Raw genomic sequence first — 21,220 nt, forward strand, 5'->3', positions numbered from 1 at the left:
CAGTGTTCCTACTGTTACATCACAGTGTCCCTACTGTTACATCACAGTGTTCCTACTGTTACATCACAGTGTTCCTACTGTTACATCACAGTGTTCCTACTGTTACATCACAGTGTTCCTACTGTTACATCACAGTGTCCCTACTGTTACATCACAGTGTTCCTACTGTTACATCACAGTGTTCCTACTGTTACATCACAGTGTTCCTACTGTTACATCACAGTGTCCCTACTGTTACATCACAGTGTTCCTACTGTTACATGACAGTGTTCCTACTGTTACATCACAGTGTTCCTACTGTTACATTACAGTGTTCCTACTGTTACATTACAGTGTTCCTACTGTTACATGACAGTGTTCCTACTGTTACATCACAGTGTTCCTACTGTTACATCACAGTGTCCCTACTGTTACATGACAGTGTCCCTACTGTTACATCACAGTGTCCCTACTGTTACATCACAGTGTTCCTACTGTTACATCACAGTGTTCCTACTGTTACATCACAGTGTTCCTACTGTTACATCACAGTGTTCCTACTGTTACATCACAGTGTCCCTACTGTTACATCACAGTGTCCCTACTGTTACATGACAGTCTCCCTACTGTTACATCACAGTGTCCCTACTGTTACATTACAGTGTTCCTACTGTTACATCACAGTGTTCCTACTGTTACATCACAGTGTTCCTACTGTTACATCACAGTGTCCCTACTGTTACATCACAGTGTTCCTACTGTTACATCACAGTGTCCCTACTGTTACATCACAGTGTTCCTACTGTTACATCACAGTGTTCCTACTCTTACATCACAGTGTTCCTACTGTTACATCACAGTGTCCCTACTGTTACATCACAGTGTTCCTACTGTTACATCACAGTGTTCCTACTGTTACATGACAGTGTTCCTACTGTTACATCACAGTGTCCCTACTGTTACATCACAGTGTTCCTACTGTTACATCACAGTGTTCCTACTGTTACATCACAGTGTTCCTACTGTTACATCACAGTGTCCCTACTGTTACATCACAGTGTCCCTACTGTTACATCACAGTGTCCCTACTGTTACATCACAGTGTTCCTACTGTTACATCACAGTGTTCCTACTGTTACATCACAGTGTTCCTACTGTTACATCACAGTGTCCCTACTGTTACATCACAGTGTCCCTACTGTTACATGACAGTCTCCCTACTGTTACATCACAGTGTCCCTACTGTTACATTACAGTGTTCCTACTGTTACATCACAGTGTTCCTACTGTTACATCACAGTGTTCCTACTGTTACATCACAGTGTCCCTACTGTTACATCACAGTGTTCCTACTGTTACATCACAGTGTCCCTACTGTTACATCACAGTGTTCCTACTGTTACATCACAGTGTTCCTACTGTTACATCACAGTGTTCCTACTGTTACATCACAGTGTCCCTACTGTTACATCACAGTGTTCCTACTGTTACATCACAGTGTCCCTACTGTTACATCACAGTGTTCCTACTGTTACATCACAGTGTTCCTACTGTTACATGACAGTGTTCCTACTGTTACATGACAGTGTTCCTACTGTTACATCACAGTGTCCCTACTGTTACATTACAGTGTTCCTACTGTTACATCACAGTGTTCCTACTGTTACATCACAGTGTTCCTACTGTTACATCACAGTGTCCCTACTGTTACATCACAGTGTTCCTACTGTTACATCACAGTGTCCCTACTGTTACATCACAGTGTTCCTACTGTTACATCACAGTGTTCCTACTGTTACATCACAGTGTTCCTACTGTTACATCACAGTGTCCCTACTGTTACATCACAGTGTTCCTACTGTTACATCACAGTGTCCCTACTGTTACATCACAGTGTTCCTACTGTTACATCACAGTGTTCCTACTGTTACATGACAGTGTTCCTACTGTTACATGACAGTGTTCCTACTGTTACATCACAGTGTTCCTACTGTTACATCACAGTGTTCCTACTGTTACATCACAGTGTTCCTACTGTTACATCACAGTGTTCCTACTGTTACATGACAGTGTCCCTACTGTTACATCACAGTGTTCCTACTGTTACATCACAGTGTCCCTACTGTTACATCACAGTGTTCCTACTGTTACATCACAGTGTTCCTACTGTTACATCACAGTGTCCCTACTGTTACATCACAGTGTTCCTACTGTTACATCACAGTGTTCCTACTGTTACATCACAGTGTCCCTACTGTTACATCACAGTGTTCCTACTGTTACATCACAGTGTCCCTACTGTTACATGACAGTGTCCCTACTGTTACATCACAGTGTTCCTACTGTTACATCACAGTGTCCCTACTGTTACATCACAGTGTTCCTACTGTTACATCACAGTGTTCCTACTGTTACATCACAGTGTCCCTACTGTTACATCACAGTGTTCCTACTGTTACATCACAGTGTTCCTACTGTTACATCACAGTGTCCCTACTGTTACATCACAGTGTTCCTACTGTTACATCACAGTGTCCCTACTGTTACATGACAGTGTCCCTACTGTTACATCACAGTGTTCCTACTGTTACATCACAGTGTCCCTACTGTTACATCACAGTGTTCCTACTGTTACATGACATTGTTCCTACTGTTACATCACAGTGTTCCTACTGTTACATGACATTGTTCCTACTGTTACATGACAGTGTCCCTACTGTTACATGACAGTGTTCCTACTGTTACATCACAGTGTTCCTACTGTTACATGACATTGTTCCTACTGTTACATTACAGTGTCCCTACTGTTACATCACAGTGTTCCTACTGTTACATCACAGTGTTCCTACTGTTACATGACAGTCTCCCTACTGTTACATGACAGTGTCCCTACTGTTACATGACAGTGTCCCTACTGTTACATGACAGTGTTCTTACTGTTACATGACAGTGTCCCTACTGTTACATTACTGTGTCCCTACTGTTACATGACAGTGTCCCTACTGTTACATCACAGTGTCCCTACTGTTACATGACAGTGTCCTTACTGTTACATTACAGTGTCCCTACTGTTACACTACAGTGTCCCTACTGTTACATTACTGTGTCCCTACTGTTACATCACAGTGTCCCTACTGTTACATTACTGTGTCCCTACTGTTACATGACAGTGTCCCTACTGTTACATCACAGTGTCCCTACTGTTACATTACTGTGTCCCTACTGTTACATTACTGTGTCCCTACTGTTACATCACAGTGTCCCTACTGTTACATTACTGTGTCCCTACTGTTACATGACAGTGTCCCTACTGTTACATTACGCCAGGCATGATGGGCACGCTATAGTGAACACGGCAGGGGACGCCAGGCATGATTAGCACCCTGTAGTGAACACGGCGGGGGAAGCCAGGCATGATGGGCACACTATAGTGAACACGACAGGGGACGCCAGGCATGATGGACACACTATAGTGAACACGGCGGGGGACGCCAGGCACACTATAGTGAACACGGCGGTGGATGCCAGGCATGATGGGCACACTGTAGTGAACACGGCGGGGGACGCCAAGCATGATGGGCACGCTATAGTGAACACGGCAGGGGACGCCAGGCATGATGGACACACTATAGTGAACACGGCGGGGGACGCCAGGCATGAAGGGCACACTATAGTGAACACGGCAGGGGACGCCAGGCATGATTGGCACACTATGGTGAACACAGCAGGGGACGCCAGGCATGATGGACACACTATAGTGAACACGGCAGGGGACGACAGGCACACTATAGTGAACACGGCAGGGGACGCCAGGCATGATGGACACACTATAGTGAACACGGCGGGGGACGCCAGGCATGATGGGCACACTATAGTGAACACGGCGGTGGACGCCAGGCATGATGGGTACGCCATGGTGAACACGACAGGGGACGCCAGGCATGATGGGCACACTATACTGAACACGGCAGGGGACGCCAGGCATGATGGGTACGCTATGGTGAACACGGCAGGGGACGCCAGGCATGATGGACACGCTATAGTGAACACGGCAGGGGACGCCAGGCATGATGGGCACGCTATAGTGAACACGGCGGGGGACGCCAGGCATGATGGGCACGCTATAGTGAACACGGCGGGGGACGCCAGGCATGATGGACACACTATAGTGAACACGGCAGGGGACGACAGGCACACTATAGTGAACACGGCAGGGGACGCCAGGCATGATGGACACACTATAGTGAACACGGCGGGGGACGCCAGGCATGATGGGCACACTATAGTGAACACGGCGGTGGACGCCAGGCATGATGGGTACGCCATGGTGAACACGACAGGGGACGCCAGGCATGATGGGCACACTATAGTGAACACGGCAGGGGACGCCAGGCATGATGGGTACGCTATGGTGAACACGGCAGGGGACGCCAGGCATGATGGACACGTTATAGTGAACACGGCAGGGGACGCCAGGCATGATGGGCACGCTATAGTGAACACGGCGGGGGACGCCAGGCATGATGGGCACGCTATAGTGAACACGGCGGGGGACGCCAGGCATGATGGGCACGCTATAGTGAACACGGCAGGGCACACTATAGTGAACACGGCGGGGGACGCCAGGCATGATGGGCACGCTATAGTGAACACGGCGGGGGACGCCAGGCACAATATAGTGAACACGGCAGGGCACACTATAGTGAACACTGCGGGGGACGCCAGGCATGATGGGCACGCTATAGTGAACACGGCGGTGGACGCCAGGCATGATGGGCACACTGTAGTGAACACGGCAGGGGACGCCAGGGGACGCCAGGCATGATGGGCACGCTATAGTGAACGCGGCGGGGGACGCCATGCACACTATAGTGAACACGGCAGGGGACGCCAGGCATGATGGACACACTATAGTGAACACGACGGGGGATCCAGGCACACTATAGTGAACACGACGGGGGACGCCAGGCACACTATAGTGAACACGGCAGGGGACGCCAGGCATGATGGACACACTATAGTGAACACGACGGGGGACGCCAGGCACACTATAGTGAACACGGCAGGGGACGCCAGGCATGATGGACACACTATAGTGAACACTTCAGGGGACGCCAGGCATGATGGACACACTATAGTGAACACGGCAGGGGACGCCAGGCACACTATTGTGAACACGGCGGGGGACGCCAGGCATGATGGACACACTATAGTGAACACGTCGGGGGACGCCAAGCATGAAGGGCACGCTATAGTGAACACGGCAGGGGACGCCAGGCATGATGGGCACACTATAGTGAACACGGCGGGGTACACTATGCATGATGGGCACGCTATAGTGAACACGGCAGGGGACGCCAAGCACGCTATAGTGAACACGGCGTGGGACGCCAAGCATGATGGGCACACTATAGTGAACACGGCGGGGGACGCCAGACACACTACAGTGAACACGGCGGGGGACGCCAGGCGTGATGGACACACTATAGTGAACACGGCGGGGGACGCCAGGCATGATGGGCACGCTATAGTGAACACGGCGGGGGACGCCAGGCATGATGGGCACACTATGGTGAACACGGCGGGGGACGCCAGGCATGATGGACACACTATAGTGAACACGGCGGGGGACGCCAGGCATGATGGACAAATAAAGTGAACACGGCAGGGGACGCCAGGCATGATGGGCACACTATAGTGAACACGGCGGGGGACGCCAGGCATGATGGGCACACTATAGTGAACACGGCAGGGGACGCCAGGCATGATGGGCACACTATAGTGAACACGGCAGGGGACGCCAGGCATGATGGGCACACTATAGTGAACACGGCAGGGGACGCCAAGCATGATGGACACACTACAGTGAACACGGCAGAGGACGCCAGGCATGATGGGCACGCTATAGTGAACACGGGTTCGGACGCCAGGCATGATGGGCACGCTATAGTGAACACGGGTTCGGACGCCAGGCATGATGGGCACGCTATAGTGAACACGGCAGGGGACGCCAGGCATGATGGGCACGCTATAGTGAACACGGCAGGGGACGCCAGGCATGATGGGCGCACTATAGTGAACACGGCGGGGGACGCCAGGCATGATGGGCACGCTATAGTGAACACGGCGGGGGACGCCAGGCATGATGGACACACTATAGTGAACACGGCAGGGGACGACAGGCACACTATAGTGAACACGGCAGGGGACGCCAGGCATGATGGACACACTATAGTGAACACGGCGGGGGACGCCAGGCATGATGGGCACACTATAGTGAACACGGCGGTGGACGCCAGGCATGATGGGTACGCCATGGTGAACACGACAGGGGACGCCAGGCATGATGGGCACACTATAGTGAACACGGCAGGGGACGCCAGGCATGATGGGTACGCTATGGTGAACACGGCAGGGGACGCCAGGCATGATGGACACGTTATAGTGAACACGGCAGGGGGCGCCAGGCATGATGGGCACGCTATAGTGAACACGGCGGGGGACGCCAGGCATGAAGGGCACGCTATAGTGAACACGGCGGGGGACGCCAGGCATGATGGGCACGCTATAGTGAACACGGCAGGGCACACTATAGTGAACGCGGCGGGGGACGCCAGGCATGATGGGCACGCTATAGTGAACACGGCGGGGGACGCCAGGCACAATATAGTGAACACGGCAGGGCACACTATAGTGAACACTGCGGGGGACGCCAGGCATGATGGGCACGCTATAGTGAACACGGCGGTGGACGCCAGGCATGATGGGCACACTGTAGTGAACACGGCAGGGGACGCCAGGGGACGCCAGGCATGATGGGCACGCTATAGTGAACGCGGCGGGGGACGCCATGCACACTATAGTGAACACGGCAGGGGACGCCAGGCATGATGGACACACTATAGTGAACACGACGGGGGATCCAGGCACACTATAGTGAACACGACGGGGGACGCCAGGCACACTATAGTGAACACGGCAGGGGACGCCAGGCATGATGGACACACTATAGTGAACACGACGGGGGACGCCAGGCACACTATAGTGAACACGGCAGGGGACGCCAGGCATGATGGACACACTATAGTGAACACTTCAGGGGACGCCAGGCATGATGGACACACTATAGTGAACACGGCAGGGGACGCCAGGCACACTATTGTGAACACGGCGGGGGACGCCAGGCATGATGGACACACTATAGTGAACACGTCGGGGGACGCCAAGCATGAAGGGCACGCTATAGTGAACACGGCAGGGGACGCCAGGCATGATGGGCACACTATAGTGAACACGGCGGGGTACGCCAAGCATGATGGGCACGCTATAGTGAACACGGCAGGGGACGCCAAGCACGCTATAGTGAACACGGCGTGGGACGCCAAGCATGATGGGCACACTATAGTGAACACGGCGGGGGACGCCAGACACACTACAGTGAACACGGCGGGGGACGCCAGGCATGATGGACACACTATAGTGAACACGGCGGGGGACGCCAGGCATGATGGGCACGCTATAGTGAACACGGCGGGGGACGCCAGGCATGATGGGCACACTATGGTGAACACGGCGGGGGACGCCAGGCATGATGGACACACTATAGTGAACACGGCGGGGGACGCCAGGCATGATGGACAAATAAAGTGAACACGGCAGGGGACGCCAGGCATGATGGGCACACTATAGTGAACACGGCGGGGGACGCCAGGCATGATGGGCACACTATAGTGAACACGGCAGGGGACGCCAGGCATGATGGGCACACTATAGTGAACACGGCAGGGGACGCCAGGCATGATGGGCACACTATAGTGAACACGGCAGGGGACGCCAAGCATGATGGACACACTACAGTGAACACGGCAGAGGACGCCAGGCATGATGGGCACGCTATAGTGAACACGGGTTCGGACGCCAGGCATGATGGGCACGCTATAGTGAACACGGGTTCGGACGCCAGGCATGATGGGCACGCTATAGTGAACACGGCAGGGGACGCCAGGCATGATGGGCACGCTATAGTGAACACGGCAGGGGACGCCAGGCATGATGGGCGCACTATAGTGAACACGGCAGGGGACGCCAGGGATGATGGACACACTACAGTGAACACGGCGGGGGACGCCAGGCATGATGGGCACACTATAGTGAACACGGTAGGGGACGCCAGGCATGATGGACACACTATAGTGAACATGGCGGGGGACGCCAGGCATGATGAGCACGCTATAGTGAACACGGCAGGGGACGCCAGGCATGATGGGCACACTATAGTGAACACGGCGGGGGACGCCAAGCATGATGGACACGCTATAGTGAACACGGCGGGGGACGCCAAGCACGCTATAGTGAACACGGCGGGGGACGTCAGGCATGATGGGCACACTATAGTGAACACGGCAGGGGACGCCAGGCATGATGGACAGACTATAGTGAACATGGCGGGGGACGCCAGGCATGATGAGCACGCTATGGTGAACACGGCAGGGGACGCCAGGCATGATGGGCACACTATAGTGAACACGGCGGGGGACGCCAAGCATGATGGACACGCTATAGTGAACACGGCGGGGGACGCCAGGCATGATGGACACGCTATAGTGAACACGGCAGGGGACGCCAAGCACGCTATAGTGAACACGGCAGGGGACGCCAGGCATGATGGGCACACTATAGTGAACATGGCGGGGGACGCCAGGCATGATGAGCACGCTATAGTGAACACGGCAGGGGACGCCAGGCATGATGGGCACACTATAGTGAACACGGCGGGGGACGCCAAGCATGATGGACACACTGTAGTGAACACGGCGGGGGACGCCAGGCATGATGGGCACGCTATAGTGAACACGGCAGGGGACGCCAAGCACGCTATAGTGAACACGGCAGGGGACGCCAGGCATGATGGGCACACTATAGTGAACACGGCAGGGGACGCCAGGCATGATGGACACACTGTAGTGAACACGGCGGGGGACGCCAGGCATGATGGGCACGCTATAGTGAACACGGCAGGGGACGCCAGGCACGCTATAGTGAACACGGCAGGGGACGCCAGGCATGATGGGCACACTATAGTGAACACGGCGGGGGACGCCAGGCATGATGTTTTGACCATGTAACAGAAGGAACACTTGTTTTTATAAATGATCGTTTTTACCTGGGTTTGGACGTGGGACGACTATTTCTGTGCTTTACAATCTGTGTTCTTGGGTGGTGACGTCACGAGTATGTCAGCAGGGACAGCAGAGTTTGTGACAAGACGGTTTCAGGTCAGAGACGCTTTTTTTTAAAAAAAAACTTCCATTTGGATGCAATATCCTGTTTTGTAAGCTATAGGATCAGGCTTGCGACTAAAACGTTCCTTTTAAGTGTGTAAAAACTATAACAGATACTTACGTTTAGGCAAGGCTGCATACTCGTCCGGTATCTGAAACTGTTTAGGATTGTCTGCAACATGAAGGTAGAAGAGGTAAAAACTGGTGTTGGGTACTGGGGTGTTTAGTACAGGGTGGGGAATATCGAGGTGTTGGGTACAGGGTGGGGAATATCGAGGTGTTTGGTACTGGGGTGTTTAGTACAGGGCGGGGAATATCGAGGTGTTGAGTACAGGGTGGGGAATATCGAGGTGTTGGGTACAGGGTGGGGAATATCGAGGTGTTGGGTACAGGGTGGGGAATATCGAGGTGTTGGGTACAGGGTGGGGTATATCGAGGTGTTTAGGACAGGGTGGGGAATATCGAGGTGTTGGGTACAGGATGGGGAATATCGAGGTGTTGGGTACAGGGTGGGGAATATCGAGGTGTTGGGTACAGTGTGGGAAATATCGAGGTGTTGGGTACAGGGTGTTTACAACAGGGTGTGGAATATCGAGGTGTTGAGTACAGGGTGGGGAATATCGAGGTGTTGAGTACAGGGTGGGGATAATCGAGGTGTTGGGTACAGGGTGTGGAATATCGAGGGGTTGAGAACAGGGTGGGGAATATCGAGGTGTTGGGTACAGGGTGTGGAATATCGAGGTGTTGAGTACAGGGTGGGGAATATCGAGGAGTTGGGTACTGTGGTGCTTAGTACAGGGTGGGGAATATCGAGGTGTTGGGTACAGGGTTGGGAATATCGAGGTGTTGGGTACAGGGTGGGGAATATCGAGTTGTTGGGTACAGGATGGGGAATATTGAGGTGTTGAGTACAAGGTGGGGAATATCGAGGTGTTGGGTACAGGATGGGGAATATCGAGGTGTTGGGTACAGGGTGGGGAATATCGAGGTGTTGGGTACAGGGAGGGAAATATCGAGGTGTTGGGTACAGGGTGTTTACAACAGGGTGTGGAATATCGAGGTGTTGAGTACAGGGTGGGGAATATCGAGGTGTTGGGTAAAGGATGGGGAATATCGAGGTGTTGGGTACAGGGTTGGGAATATCGAGGTGTTTGGTACAGGGTGGGGAATATCGAGGTGTTGGGTACAGGGTGGGGAATATCGAGGTGTTGGGTACAGGATGGGGAATATCGAGGTGTTGGGTACAGGATGGGGAATACCGAGGTGTTGGGTACAGGGTGTGGAATATCGAGGTGTTGGGTACAGGATGGGGAATATCGAGGTGTTGGGTACAGGGTGGGGAATATCGAGGTGTTGGGTACAGGATGGGGAATATCGAGGTGTTGGGTACAGGATGGGGAATATCGAGGTGTTGGGTACAGGATGGGCAATATCGAGGTGTTGGGTACAGGGTGTGGAATATCGAGGTGTTGGGTACAGGATGGGGAATATCGAGGTGTTGAGTACAGGATGGGGAATATCGAGGTGTTGGGTACAGGATGGGGAATATCGAGGTGTTGAGTACAGGATGGGGAATATCGAGGTGTTGGGTACAGGGTGGGGAATATCGAGGTGTTGAGTACAGGATGGGGAATATCGAGGTGTTGGGTACAGGATGGGGAATATCGAGGTGTTGGGTACAGGGTGGGGAATATCGAGGTGTTGGGTACAGGATGGGGAATATCGAGGTGTTGGGTACAGGGTGGGGAATATCGAGGTGTTGGGTACAGGGTGGGGAATATCGAGGTGTTGGGTACAGGGTGGGGAATATCGAGGTGTTGGGTACAGGATGGGGAATATCGAGGTGTTGAGTACAGGATGGGGAATATCGAGGTGTTGGGTACAGGGTGGGGAAAATCGAGGTGTTGAGTACAGGATGGGGAATATCGAGGTGTTGGGTACAGGATCGGGAATATCGAGGTGTTGGGTACAGGGTGTGGAATATCGAGGTGTTGGGTACAGGATGGGGAATATCGAGGTGTTGGGTACAGGGTGGGGAATATCGAGGTGTTGGGTACAGGGTGGGGAATATCGAGGTGTTGGGTACAGGGTGGGGAATATCGAGGTGATGGGTACTGTGGTGCTTAGTACAGGGTGGGGAATATCGAGGTGTTGGGTACAGGGTGGGGAATATCGAGGTGTTGGGTACATGATGGGGAATATCGAGGTATTGGGTACAGGATGGGGAATATCGAGGTGTTGGGTACTGTGGTGCTTAGTACAGGGTGTGGAATTTCGAGGTGTTGGGTAAAGGGTGTGGAATATCGAGGTGTTGGGTAAAGGGTGTGGAATATCGAGGTGTTGGGTACTGGGGTGTTTAGTACAGGGTGTGGAATATCGAGGTGTTGGGTACTGGGGTGTTTAGTACAGGGTGTAGGATATTGAGGTGTTGGGTACAGGGTGGGGAATATCGAGGTGTTGGGTACTGTGGTGCTTAGTACAGGGTGGGGAATATCGAGGTGCTGGGTACAGGGTGGGGGATATCGAGGTGTTGGGTACAGGATGGGGAATATCGAGGTGTTGGGTACTGGGGTGTTTAGTACAGGGTGTGGAATATCGAGGTGTTGGATACTGGGGTGTGGAATATCGAGGTGTTGGGTTTTGGGATGTGGGGTAGCTGAAGATTACATTGTAATTGTTAATAGTTAATATAACAGGCACTCCTAAGAATCAGATTAAGTACTATCCAGGGTGGTTAATGTGAAATGAATGGATGGAAATTAAAGACAGGTGATCTTCACTCGCGCATGGGTGACACTCACGTGCAATCAGATCAAGCACCTCCTGCTTTCTCAGCATCCTCATACTGCTTCCTGTCACGTGATGAGGTGACGCGCGATCTGAATCCGGAATGGTCATGGTGACACAACAGGATAGTGGTAGTAGTCACGTGATATTAGAGGAGTTGACGGGATTAGGGGTTTTGTGTCACAGACAGGAGTGAGGAGCGCACTGGATCTGAGATGTCCTACACGGGTGTCATGTTGTCATGTTGTCATGGTGTCGTGATGTCATGTTGTCATGGTGTCGTGGTGTCGTGATGTCATGTTGTCATGTTGTCATGTTGTCGTGATGTCATGTTGTCCTGGTGTCCTGGTGTCGTGGTGTCATGGTGTCGTGATGTCGTGATGTCAAGGTGTCATGTTGTCATGGTGTCGTGATGTCATGTTGTCATGGTGTCGTGGTGTCGTGGTGTCGTGGTGTCATGGTGGCGTGGTGTCCTGGTGTCCTGGTGGCATGGTGTCGTGGTGTCATGGTGTCGTGGTGTCGTGGTGTCATGGTGTCATGATGTCATGGTGTCGTGATGTCCTGGTGTCGTGGTGTCGTGATGTCGTGGTGTCATGTTGTCATGGTGTCGTGGTGCCGTGGTGCCGTGGTGTCGTGGTGTCGTGGTGGCATGGTGTCGTGGTGTCATGGTGTCGTGGTGTCGTGGTGTCATGGTGTCGTGATGTCATGTTGTCATGTTGTCATGGTGTCGTGGTGTCATGGTGTCGTGATGTCTTGGTGTCATGGTGTCGTGGTGTCGTGGTGTCGTGGTGGCATGGTGTCGTGATGTCATGTTGTCGTGGTGTCGTGGTGTCGTGGTGTCGTGATGTCATGTTGTCATGGTGTCGTGGTGTCGTGATGTCATGTTGTCATGGTGTCGTGGTGTCGTGGTGTCGTGGTGTCATGGTGTCGTGATGTCAAGGTGTCATGTTGTCATGGTGTCGTGTTGTCATGGTGTCATGGTGTCGTGGTGTCATGGTGTCATGGTGTCTTGGTGTCTTGGTGTCGTGGTGTCATGGTGTCGTGGTGTCATGGTGTCGTGGTGTCGTGGTGTCGTGGTGTCGTGGTGTCATGGTGTCCTGATGTCATGGTGCCATGGTGTCGTGGCGTCCTGGTGTCGTGGTGACATGGTGTCATGGTGTCATGGTGTCGTGGTGTCATGGTGTCGTGGTGTCCTGGTGGCATGGTGTCGTGGTGCCGTGGTGTCGTGGTGTCATGGTGTCCTGATGTCCTGGTATCCTGGTGTCGTGATGTCGTGGTGTCATGTTGTCATGGTGTCGTGATGTCAAGGTGTCATGTTGTCATGGTGTCGTGATGTTATGTTGTCATGGTGTCGTGGTGTCATGGTGTCGTGATGTCTTGGTGTCGTGGTGTCATGGTGTCGTGGTGTCATGGTGTCGTGGTGTCGTGGTGTCATGGTGTCGTGGTGTCATGTTGTCATGGTGTCGTGATGTCAAGGTGTCATGTTGTCATGGTGTCGTGATGTTATGTTGTCATGGTGTCGTGGTGTCATGGTGTCGTGATGTCTTGGTGTCGTGGTGTCATGGTGTCGTGGTGTCGTGGTGTCGTGGTGTCATGGTGTCATGGTGTCGTGGTGTCGTGGTGTCATGGTGTCGTGGTGTCGTGGTGTCATGGTGTCGTGGTGTCGTGGTGTCGTGGTGTCGTGATGTCGTGCTGTCATGGTGTCCTGATGTCCTGGTGGCATGGTGTCGTGGTGTCCTGGTGTCGTGGTGACATGGTGTCATGGTGTCGTGTCGTCATGGTGTCGTGGTGTCGTGGTGTCCTGGTGTCGTGGTGTCGTGGTGTCGTGGTGTCGTGGTGTCATGGTGTCCTGATGTCCTGGTGTCCTGGTGTCGTTGTGTCGTGGTGTCATGGTGGCGTGGTGTCGTGGTGTCGTGGTGGCGTGGTGTCATGGTGGCGTGGTGTCGTGGTGTCATGGTGTCGTTGTGTCATGGTGTCATGGTGGCGTGGTGTCGTGGTGCCGTGGTGTCTGTATGTCATGCTGTCTGTCCTCTGTGTCGTTGAGTGAAGCTTCAGTCACACAGACAATGTGGCCGCGATCGCCAGTCGGTCGCAAAGGAAATCAGTCGCCAAGAAGTTGCATCGCAGTCGCATTGTCTGTGTGACTGTATCTTTACCAAACTCGCCCTTTTGTCATCGGAAGCGAAACATGATACCTCCATGGCTCTGTCACTACATCCGGGTGTCCTATATACCGCGGACCGGAAGCTGAGCTGTGTCGTGACACAATCTACGTCCTGGTTGAGGGAGTCACGTGAGCGCGAGTATTCAGTGTGGGGGACTATATTCCATCTATCTTGTGTACACACTTGTGTACACACTTGTATACATGTATGAGGTTAGTCCTGCACCATGACCGTGGAATATATTTATTTTATGGTAAAATAATAATCTAGAAATGCATACAAAAGCAAGTCTAGCCAGCTCAAGCTAGCTCTATCTGAAATCAGCATAGGGAATTTTATTTTATTTTTAGAGTCAAGAAGGATATTGTGTAATATAAGATTTCAGAGACAAAATGTTAGTCTAGTATGAGGTGTCTTAAGGTTATTACATGGATGTGACGCACACACAGATTATTACATGGATGTGACGCACACACAGATTATTACATGGATGTGACGCACACACAGATTATTACATGAGGGAGTGTGGTATATAGAGATTATAACATGAATATGGCATATAGAGATTATAACATGAATATGGTATATAGAGATTATAACATGAATGTGGTATATAGAGATTATAACATGAATATGGTATATAGAGATTATAACATGAATGTGGTATATAGAGATTATAACATGAATATGGTATATAGAGATTATAACATGAATATGGTATATAGAGATTATAACATGAATATGGTATATAGAGATTATAACATGAATGTGGTATATAGAGATTATAAAATGAATATGGTATATAGAGATTATAACATGAATATGGTATATAGAGATTATAACATGAATATGGTATATAGAGATTATAACATGAATGTGGTATATAGAGATTATAACATGAATGTGGTATATAGAGATTATAACATGAATATGGTATATAGAGATTATAAAATGAATATGGTATATAGTGATTATAACATGAATATGGTATATAGAGATTATAACATGAATGTGGTATATAGTGATTATAACATGAATATGGTATATAGTGATTATAACATGAGTATGGTATATAGAGATTATAACATGAATATGGTATGTAGAGATTATTTCATGAATATGGTATATAGTGATTATTTCATGAATATGGAACATAGAGATTATTTCATGAAAATGTCCGGCTACACAATAGATATGCACGAAAACCAGTTTGATAGCGACATATTTCCTCATTGCCATATTGTTTATTTGAATTTGGTTTGTACATAAAGCCGATGTGTTCGTCACACCCAGGAACCAGGTTCACAACCAGGAACCAGTTGTCCGTCAGTGGGCGTCGCTATAGGAATATTTGTGGGGACATTTGTTGTTACGAGGCGAGCTTGTTGTTCTATTCACGTCCTGGTCTGGACGTCACACTCACCCCTTCCTCACAACACACACACACACACACACACACACACACACACACACACACACACACACACACACACACGGTTTGCAATGTCTTAAACGGCATTGTTTTCACACTTGTTCAAAAATGTAATGGAAAACAGTTAAGCATAATGCATTTGCAACTTATTGCATTCGTAACTCTGGTAGTGGCTCTAAAAAGGCAAGTATAAGCCAATAATTTATCATTCAATTGTCAACTTTTTTCAAGTTTGAAAATGTCGAGACTCAGCGCTGCCGATCGGAACATCTCCATAGGACGTATCCAAAGAAGGGAATCGCAGTCTTCGGTTTGACGCCACTTCAACGTCCACCACAGCACCATTTGACGCCACTTCAACGTCCACCACAGCACCATTTGACGCCACTTCAACGTCCACCACAGCACCATTTGCCGCCATTGAGACCGAAACACGCAGTTCAGTTTCACTGCAGACCGTCCGAGAACCGGCCGACCAAGAGTTACCTCCCCTGCAGAGGATCGCTACATTCGACTGTTTCACCTACGTCATCGCCATGCCACAGCTATGGAGACTGCAGGACGCATCCCCTGTTTGAGGAGGATATCGGACCAGACTGTCAGGAACCATCTTCGCGAGGCTTGGAGCCTTACAACCTTGGAATTTGAGAAACTGGAGACGAGATGGAAGACAACGTGTTTATCGTCGTCGAAATAAGCGTTTTGCCTCACATTGTCTTCATGAATTCGACAAATTCGGTGGCAGTAGTGTCGTGGTATGGGGGCCATATTCTAAACCATGAGATCTGACTTGGTTGTGGTTCAGGGAAATTTGACAACAAATCGCTACATGAATCAAATACTTCAACCTCACCTTCTTCCAATCATTGACCGCCAGAGGGAACTGGTTCAACAGAACAAAGATCCACCGCACATAGCTCGTGTCACGGTAGACTACCTTCATAATGCCAACATCCTCGTCTTGCCCAGGCCGGTGAGATCTCCAGATCTCAACCCAATCGAAAACCTCTGGGATGAACTTGATTGACGTGTACGTCAACGTCAGAACACGCAACAGAGACTCCCACAACCGGTCAACGCGTTACAGGAAGAATGGCGCAGAATTCCACAGGACAGAATTGCAGTCAGTGCCGAGGAGATGCAGAGCCGTGATTGCTGCCCGGGGCGGTCACACGAGATATTGAGTTCAGCGCAAACTTGTGGTCTTGTGGGACATGACAATGAACAGTTTTCGATGCCTTTATACAACAACAACATGTGACTATAGAGCTCCATATCTATCATATAAAATAAATATGTCGACTTTGTTAGGTACAATAAATCTCCTAAAATCTACCTGTGCGTTTCTTTAATTGCAGAGTGTATAGGCCTGTGTTTTGTCACCAGCCAGCAACTGAAGATGAGGGCGAGCGTGGATTTGTTTGTTTGTTGGATTCATTGCATTAGCATCAATCCACGCACCTTGGACACAGTGACATGCCCCTCTTACATCAAGCGTCTGAACGCAACATGTTATCACGCCCCAAACTGAGAAAAGCTCCTGGTAAAATTACAAATGAACATATTCACAAATATGCAAAACTAGCGCACCTGTTCAACATGACTGAGCAGACTTCACGTCACTCAACAGCAGGACAGGCAGCATCACACCGCTGTAAAGGGGCAACGACAAGGACCCTAACCCTCACCCTCACCCTCACCCTCACCCTCACCCTCACCCTCACCCTAAACCTCACCCTAACCCTAACCCTAACCCTCACCCCGAGGACAGGCAGCATCACACAACAGTAAAGGGCAACGACAAGGACCCTAACCCTAACCCTAACCCTAACCCTAACCCTCACCCTAAACCTAACCCTAAACCTAACCCTCACCCTCACCCTAAACCTCACCCTAAACCTCACCCTAAACCTCACCCTAACCCTAACCCTAAACCTCACCCTCACCCTCACCCTCACCCTTACCCTCACCCTAACCCTAACCCTAACCCTCACCCCGAGGACAGGCAGCATCACACAACAGTAAAGGGCAACGACAAGGACCCTAACCCTAACCCTAACCCTAACCCTCACCCTCACCCTAAACCTAAACCTAAACCTAAACCTAACCCTCACCCTCACCCTCACCCTAAACCTAAACCTAAACCTCACCCTAAACCTAACCCTAACCCTAACCCTAACCCTCACCCCGAGGACAGGCAGCATCACACAACAGTAAAGGGCAACGACAAGGACCCTAACCCTAACCCTAACCCTAACCCTCACCCTCATCCTCACCCTAACCCTAACCCTAACCCTAACCCTAAACCTAACCCTCACCCTAAACCTCACCCTAAACCTCACCCTAACCCTTACCCTAACCCTAACCCTCAACCTCACCCTAAACCTAACCCTAAACCTCACCCTCACCCTCACCCTAAACCTAACCCTAAACCTAAACCTCACCCTCACCCTAAACCTCACCCTAAACCTCACCCTAACCCTCACCCTCACCCTAACCCTAAACCTAACCCTCACCCTCACCCTAACCCTAACCCTAACCCTCACCCTCACCCTAACCCTAACCCTAACCCTAACCCTCACCCTAACCCTAACCCTCACCCTAACCCTAACCCTAACACACCCAACTCCACAGGAATCACCCTCACTTCAATGGGAGGAAAGATACTTGATAGAATTCTGATTGACAAATTAGAAAGTTATTTAAATAACACCGTGCTGCAGTGACACCGTTATTTCCTCCTACGCAGAAAGCGAACGTCTTTACAGCACACCTGGACAACGAAAACATTTCCTATCGAATCTGGCATAATTAAACTGTTAGAACTTGTAATATACTCAGCAATAAAAGTTCCTGTCACACCAATATTTTAGGGTATTTTTCAAATAAGTAAAGTTTGGTTTTCAGTATTGTACATGTATGGAATCAAGTCACAAAAACGCAACTGCTACAGAAAATCATGCATTCCATGCAAAAGTTGACCTTTATGCAAGCCCAATGCATTTCACTACCCAAGAATGGGTATAAAAACATGTGCGTTAACGGGATTCCATATGCATTGTTTAGTATCGTGCTGACAACAACAACTCAGAAAAACAACAAAATTACGCAATTATTCCACATTACGAAATGCCACGCCTGTCCGAAAATAAGCGTCTGCTTTGTATGCTTGAAGCAGGATCGAGTCAAGGTGATGTTGCAAGACAATTTAACGTCCACAGAAACACCATTTGGTGTTTATGGCAACGTTGGCAACAGACGAATGCAATAAGAGACCATCCTCGGGGTGGCAGGCCACGCGTAAGCAATAATCGACAAGACAACTGGATTCGAACAACACACCTACGAAATCGATTCCAGCCAGCAACAGTGACTGCAAGAAGCATCCCTGGCCTGCGACGAATATCTTCACAAACCGTACGTTGTCGCCTCAGATGTGCAGGGGCTGTCGCCAGAAGACCCGCCAGACGTCCCATTTTGACAGGAAACCACCCTCAAGCACGTCTACAGTGGTGCAGACAGCGTCTACGCTTGACGGCCATGCAGTGGGGACAAGTTCTATTCACTGACGAGTCTCGTTTTCACCTCAGTCACAGCGATGGACGTATTCGAGTGTACCGACGTCGAGGTGAACGTTACGTCAATCGTTGTGTCATGGAAGAAGATCGGTTCGGGGGCGGCAGCGTTATGGTATGGGGTGGGATTACAGCAAGACAGAGGACCCGTTTGATAGTGGTAGAGAGAAATCTCAATGGACAGCGCTACCGCGACGAGATCATAGGCCCTGTTGTTCTACCGTTTTTGCGTCGTCATGGCCCAGGCATTACCTTTCAACATGACAACGCTTGATCTCATATTGCTCGACTTGTTCACGATTCCCTTCAACAAAACAACGTGAATGTCATCCCCTGGCCGGCTCGCTCACCTGATCTCTCACCAATCGAGCACATGTGGGATGAGATGGATCGGCGCAATCGACGTCAACCACGTGTTCCACAGACACTCCAGGAACTTCGAAACATGATCCAGCAGATATGGACAGATATCCAACAGGACTTTGTGCGACGCCTGGTCCATTCCATTAGACGAAGATGTGTTGCGTGCATCGCAACCAGAGGTGGACACACACGCTATTGAATTGTTAATTGACATTTTGGCATGTTCATGTTGTTTTTTTATGAAATCACGCATTTTCTGCGTCAGCGTGACTCATCAGTAAACATGAATCATTAGTAAGTATGACTGATCGAAATATTCACCTGTCATGGTTTCCTAGATGTTTTGCCTGTGGTCTGTTGTCTGATCCGTGATCTGTGATCTGTGATCCGTGCTCTGTGCTCTGTGATCTGTGGTCCGTGTTCTGTCGCAGACTGTGTTGGCGATGGATATTAGCGACTCTCCCCTCAAGGAAGCGCTGAAATAAACAATCACAATTCAGCTGGAGCCCATTATTGTGTCACGACTTGTCAGACTACCTGTTGTCGAGTACTATCGACTGACACAACAGTAAGGAAGTGAAGGATGTGGCTTCACATGTATATGCACATAACCATACTACACACATACACATACTACACACATACACATACTACACACACATACACATACTACTCACATGCATATGCACATAACCATACTACACACATACACATACTACACACATACACATACTACACACACATACACATACTACACACACATACACATACACATATACACACATACACATACTACACACACATACACATACTACACACATATACACACATACACATACTACATACATACACATACTACACACATACACATATACACATACTACACACATACACATACTACATACATACACACATACACATATACACATATACACATACTACACACATACACATACTACACACATACACATACTACATACATACACACATACACATATACACATATACACATACCACACACATACACATACTACACACATATACACACATACACATACTACACACATATACACACATACACATACTACACACATACACATATACACATACTACATACATACACATACTACACACATACACATATACACATACCACACACATACACATACTACACACATATACACACATACACATACTACACACATATACACACATACACATACTACACACATACACATACTACACACATACACATATACACATACTACACACATACACATACTACACACAAACACATACTACACACATATACACATATACACATACTACACACATACACATACTACACACATACACATATACACATATACACATACTACACACATATACATACTACACACATACACATACTACACACATATACACACATACACATACTACACACATATACACACATACACATACTACACACATACACATACTACACACATATACACACATACACATACTACATACATACACATACTACACACATACACATACTACACACATACACATACTACACACATACACATACTACACACATATACACACATACACATACTACATACATACAAATACTACATACATACACATACT

General features: G+C 49.6%; 1 protein-coding gene across 16 annotated transcripts in view; it reads right to left on the bottom strand.

The window, feature by feature from the left end:
- The window catches only part of LOC124129069, a 56,527-nt gene that overhangs the window by 29,171 nt on the left and 6,136 nt on the right, over positions 1–21,220 (bottom strand). For 14 of the 16 annotated variants that reach the window (XM_048382832.1, XM_048382836.1, XM_048382833.1 and 11 more), the window contains exons 2-4: positions 19,904–20,058; positions 12,062–12,139; positions 9,382–9,432 (exon numbers count right to left, since the gene is read on the bottom strand). In XM_048382832.1, coding sequence (XP_048238789.1) covers positions 9,382–9,432; positions 12,062–12,139; positions 19,904–19,910 — 136 coding nt within the window. In that variant the 5' untranslated portion in view covers positions 19,911–20,058. Of the gene's footprint in view, positions 1–9,381; positions 9,433–12,061; positions 12,140–19,903; positions 20,059–21,220 lie in introns of those variants that run through there. The other 2 variants (XM_048382834.1, XM_048382838.1) reach the window with 2 other exon arrangements.

Source organism: Haliotis rufescens, unplaced genomic scaffold (assembly GCF_023055435.1).
Source record: "Haliotis rufescens isolate VD_foot unplaced genomic scaffold, xgHalRufe1.0.p SCAF_41, whole genome shotgun sequence".
Classification (NCBI taxonomy): Eukaryota; Metazoa; Mollusca; class Gastropoda; order Lepetellida; family Haliotidae; genus Haliotis; species Haliotis rufescens.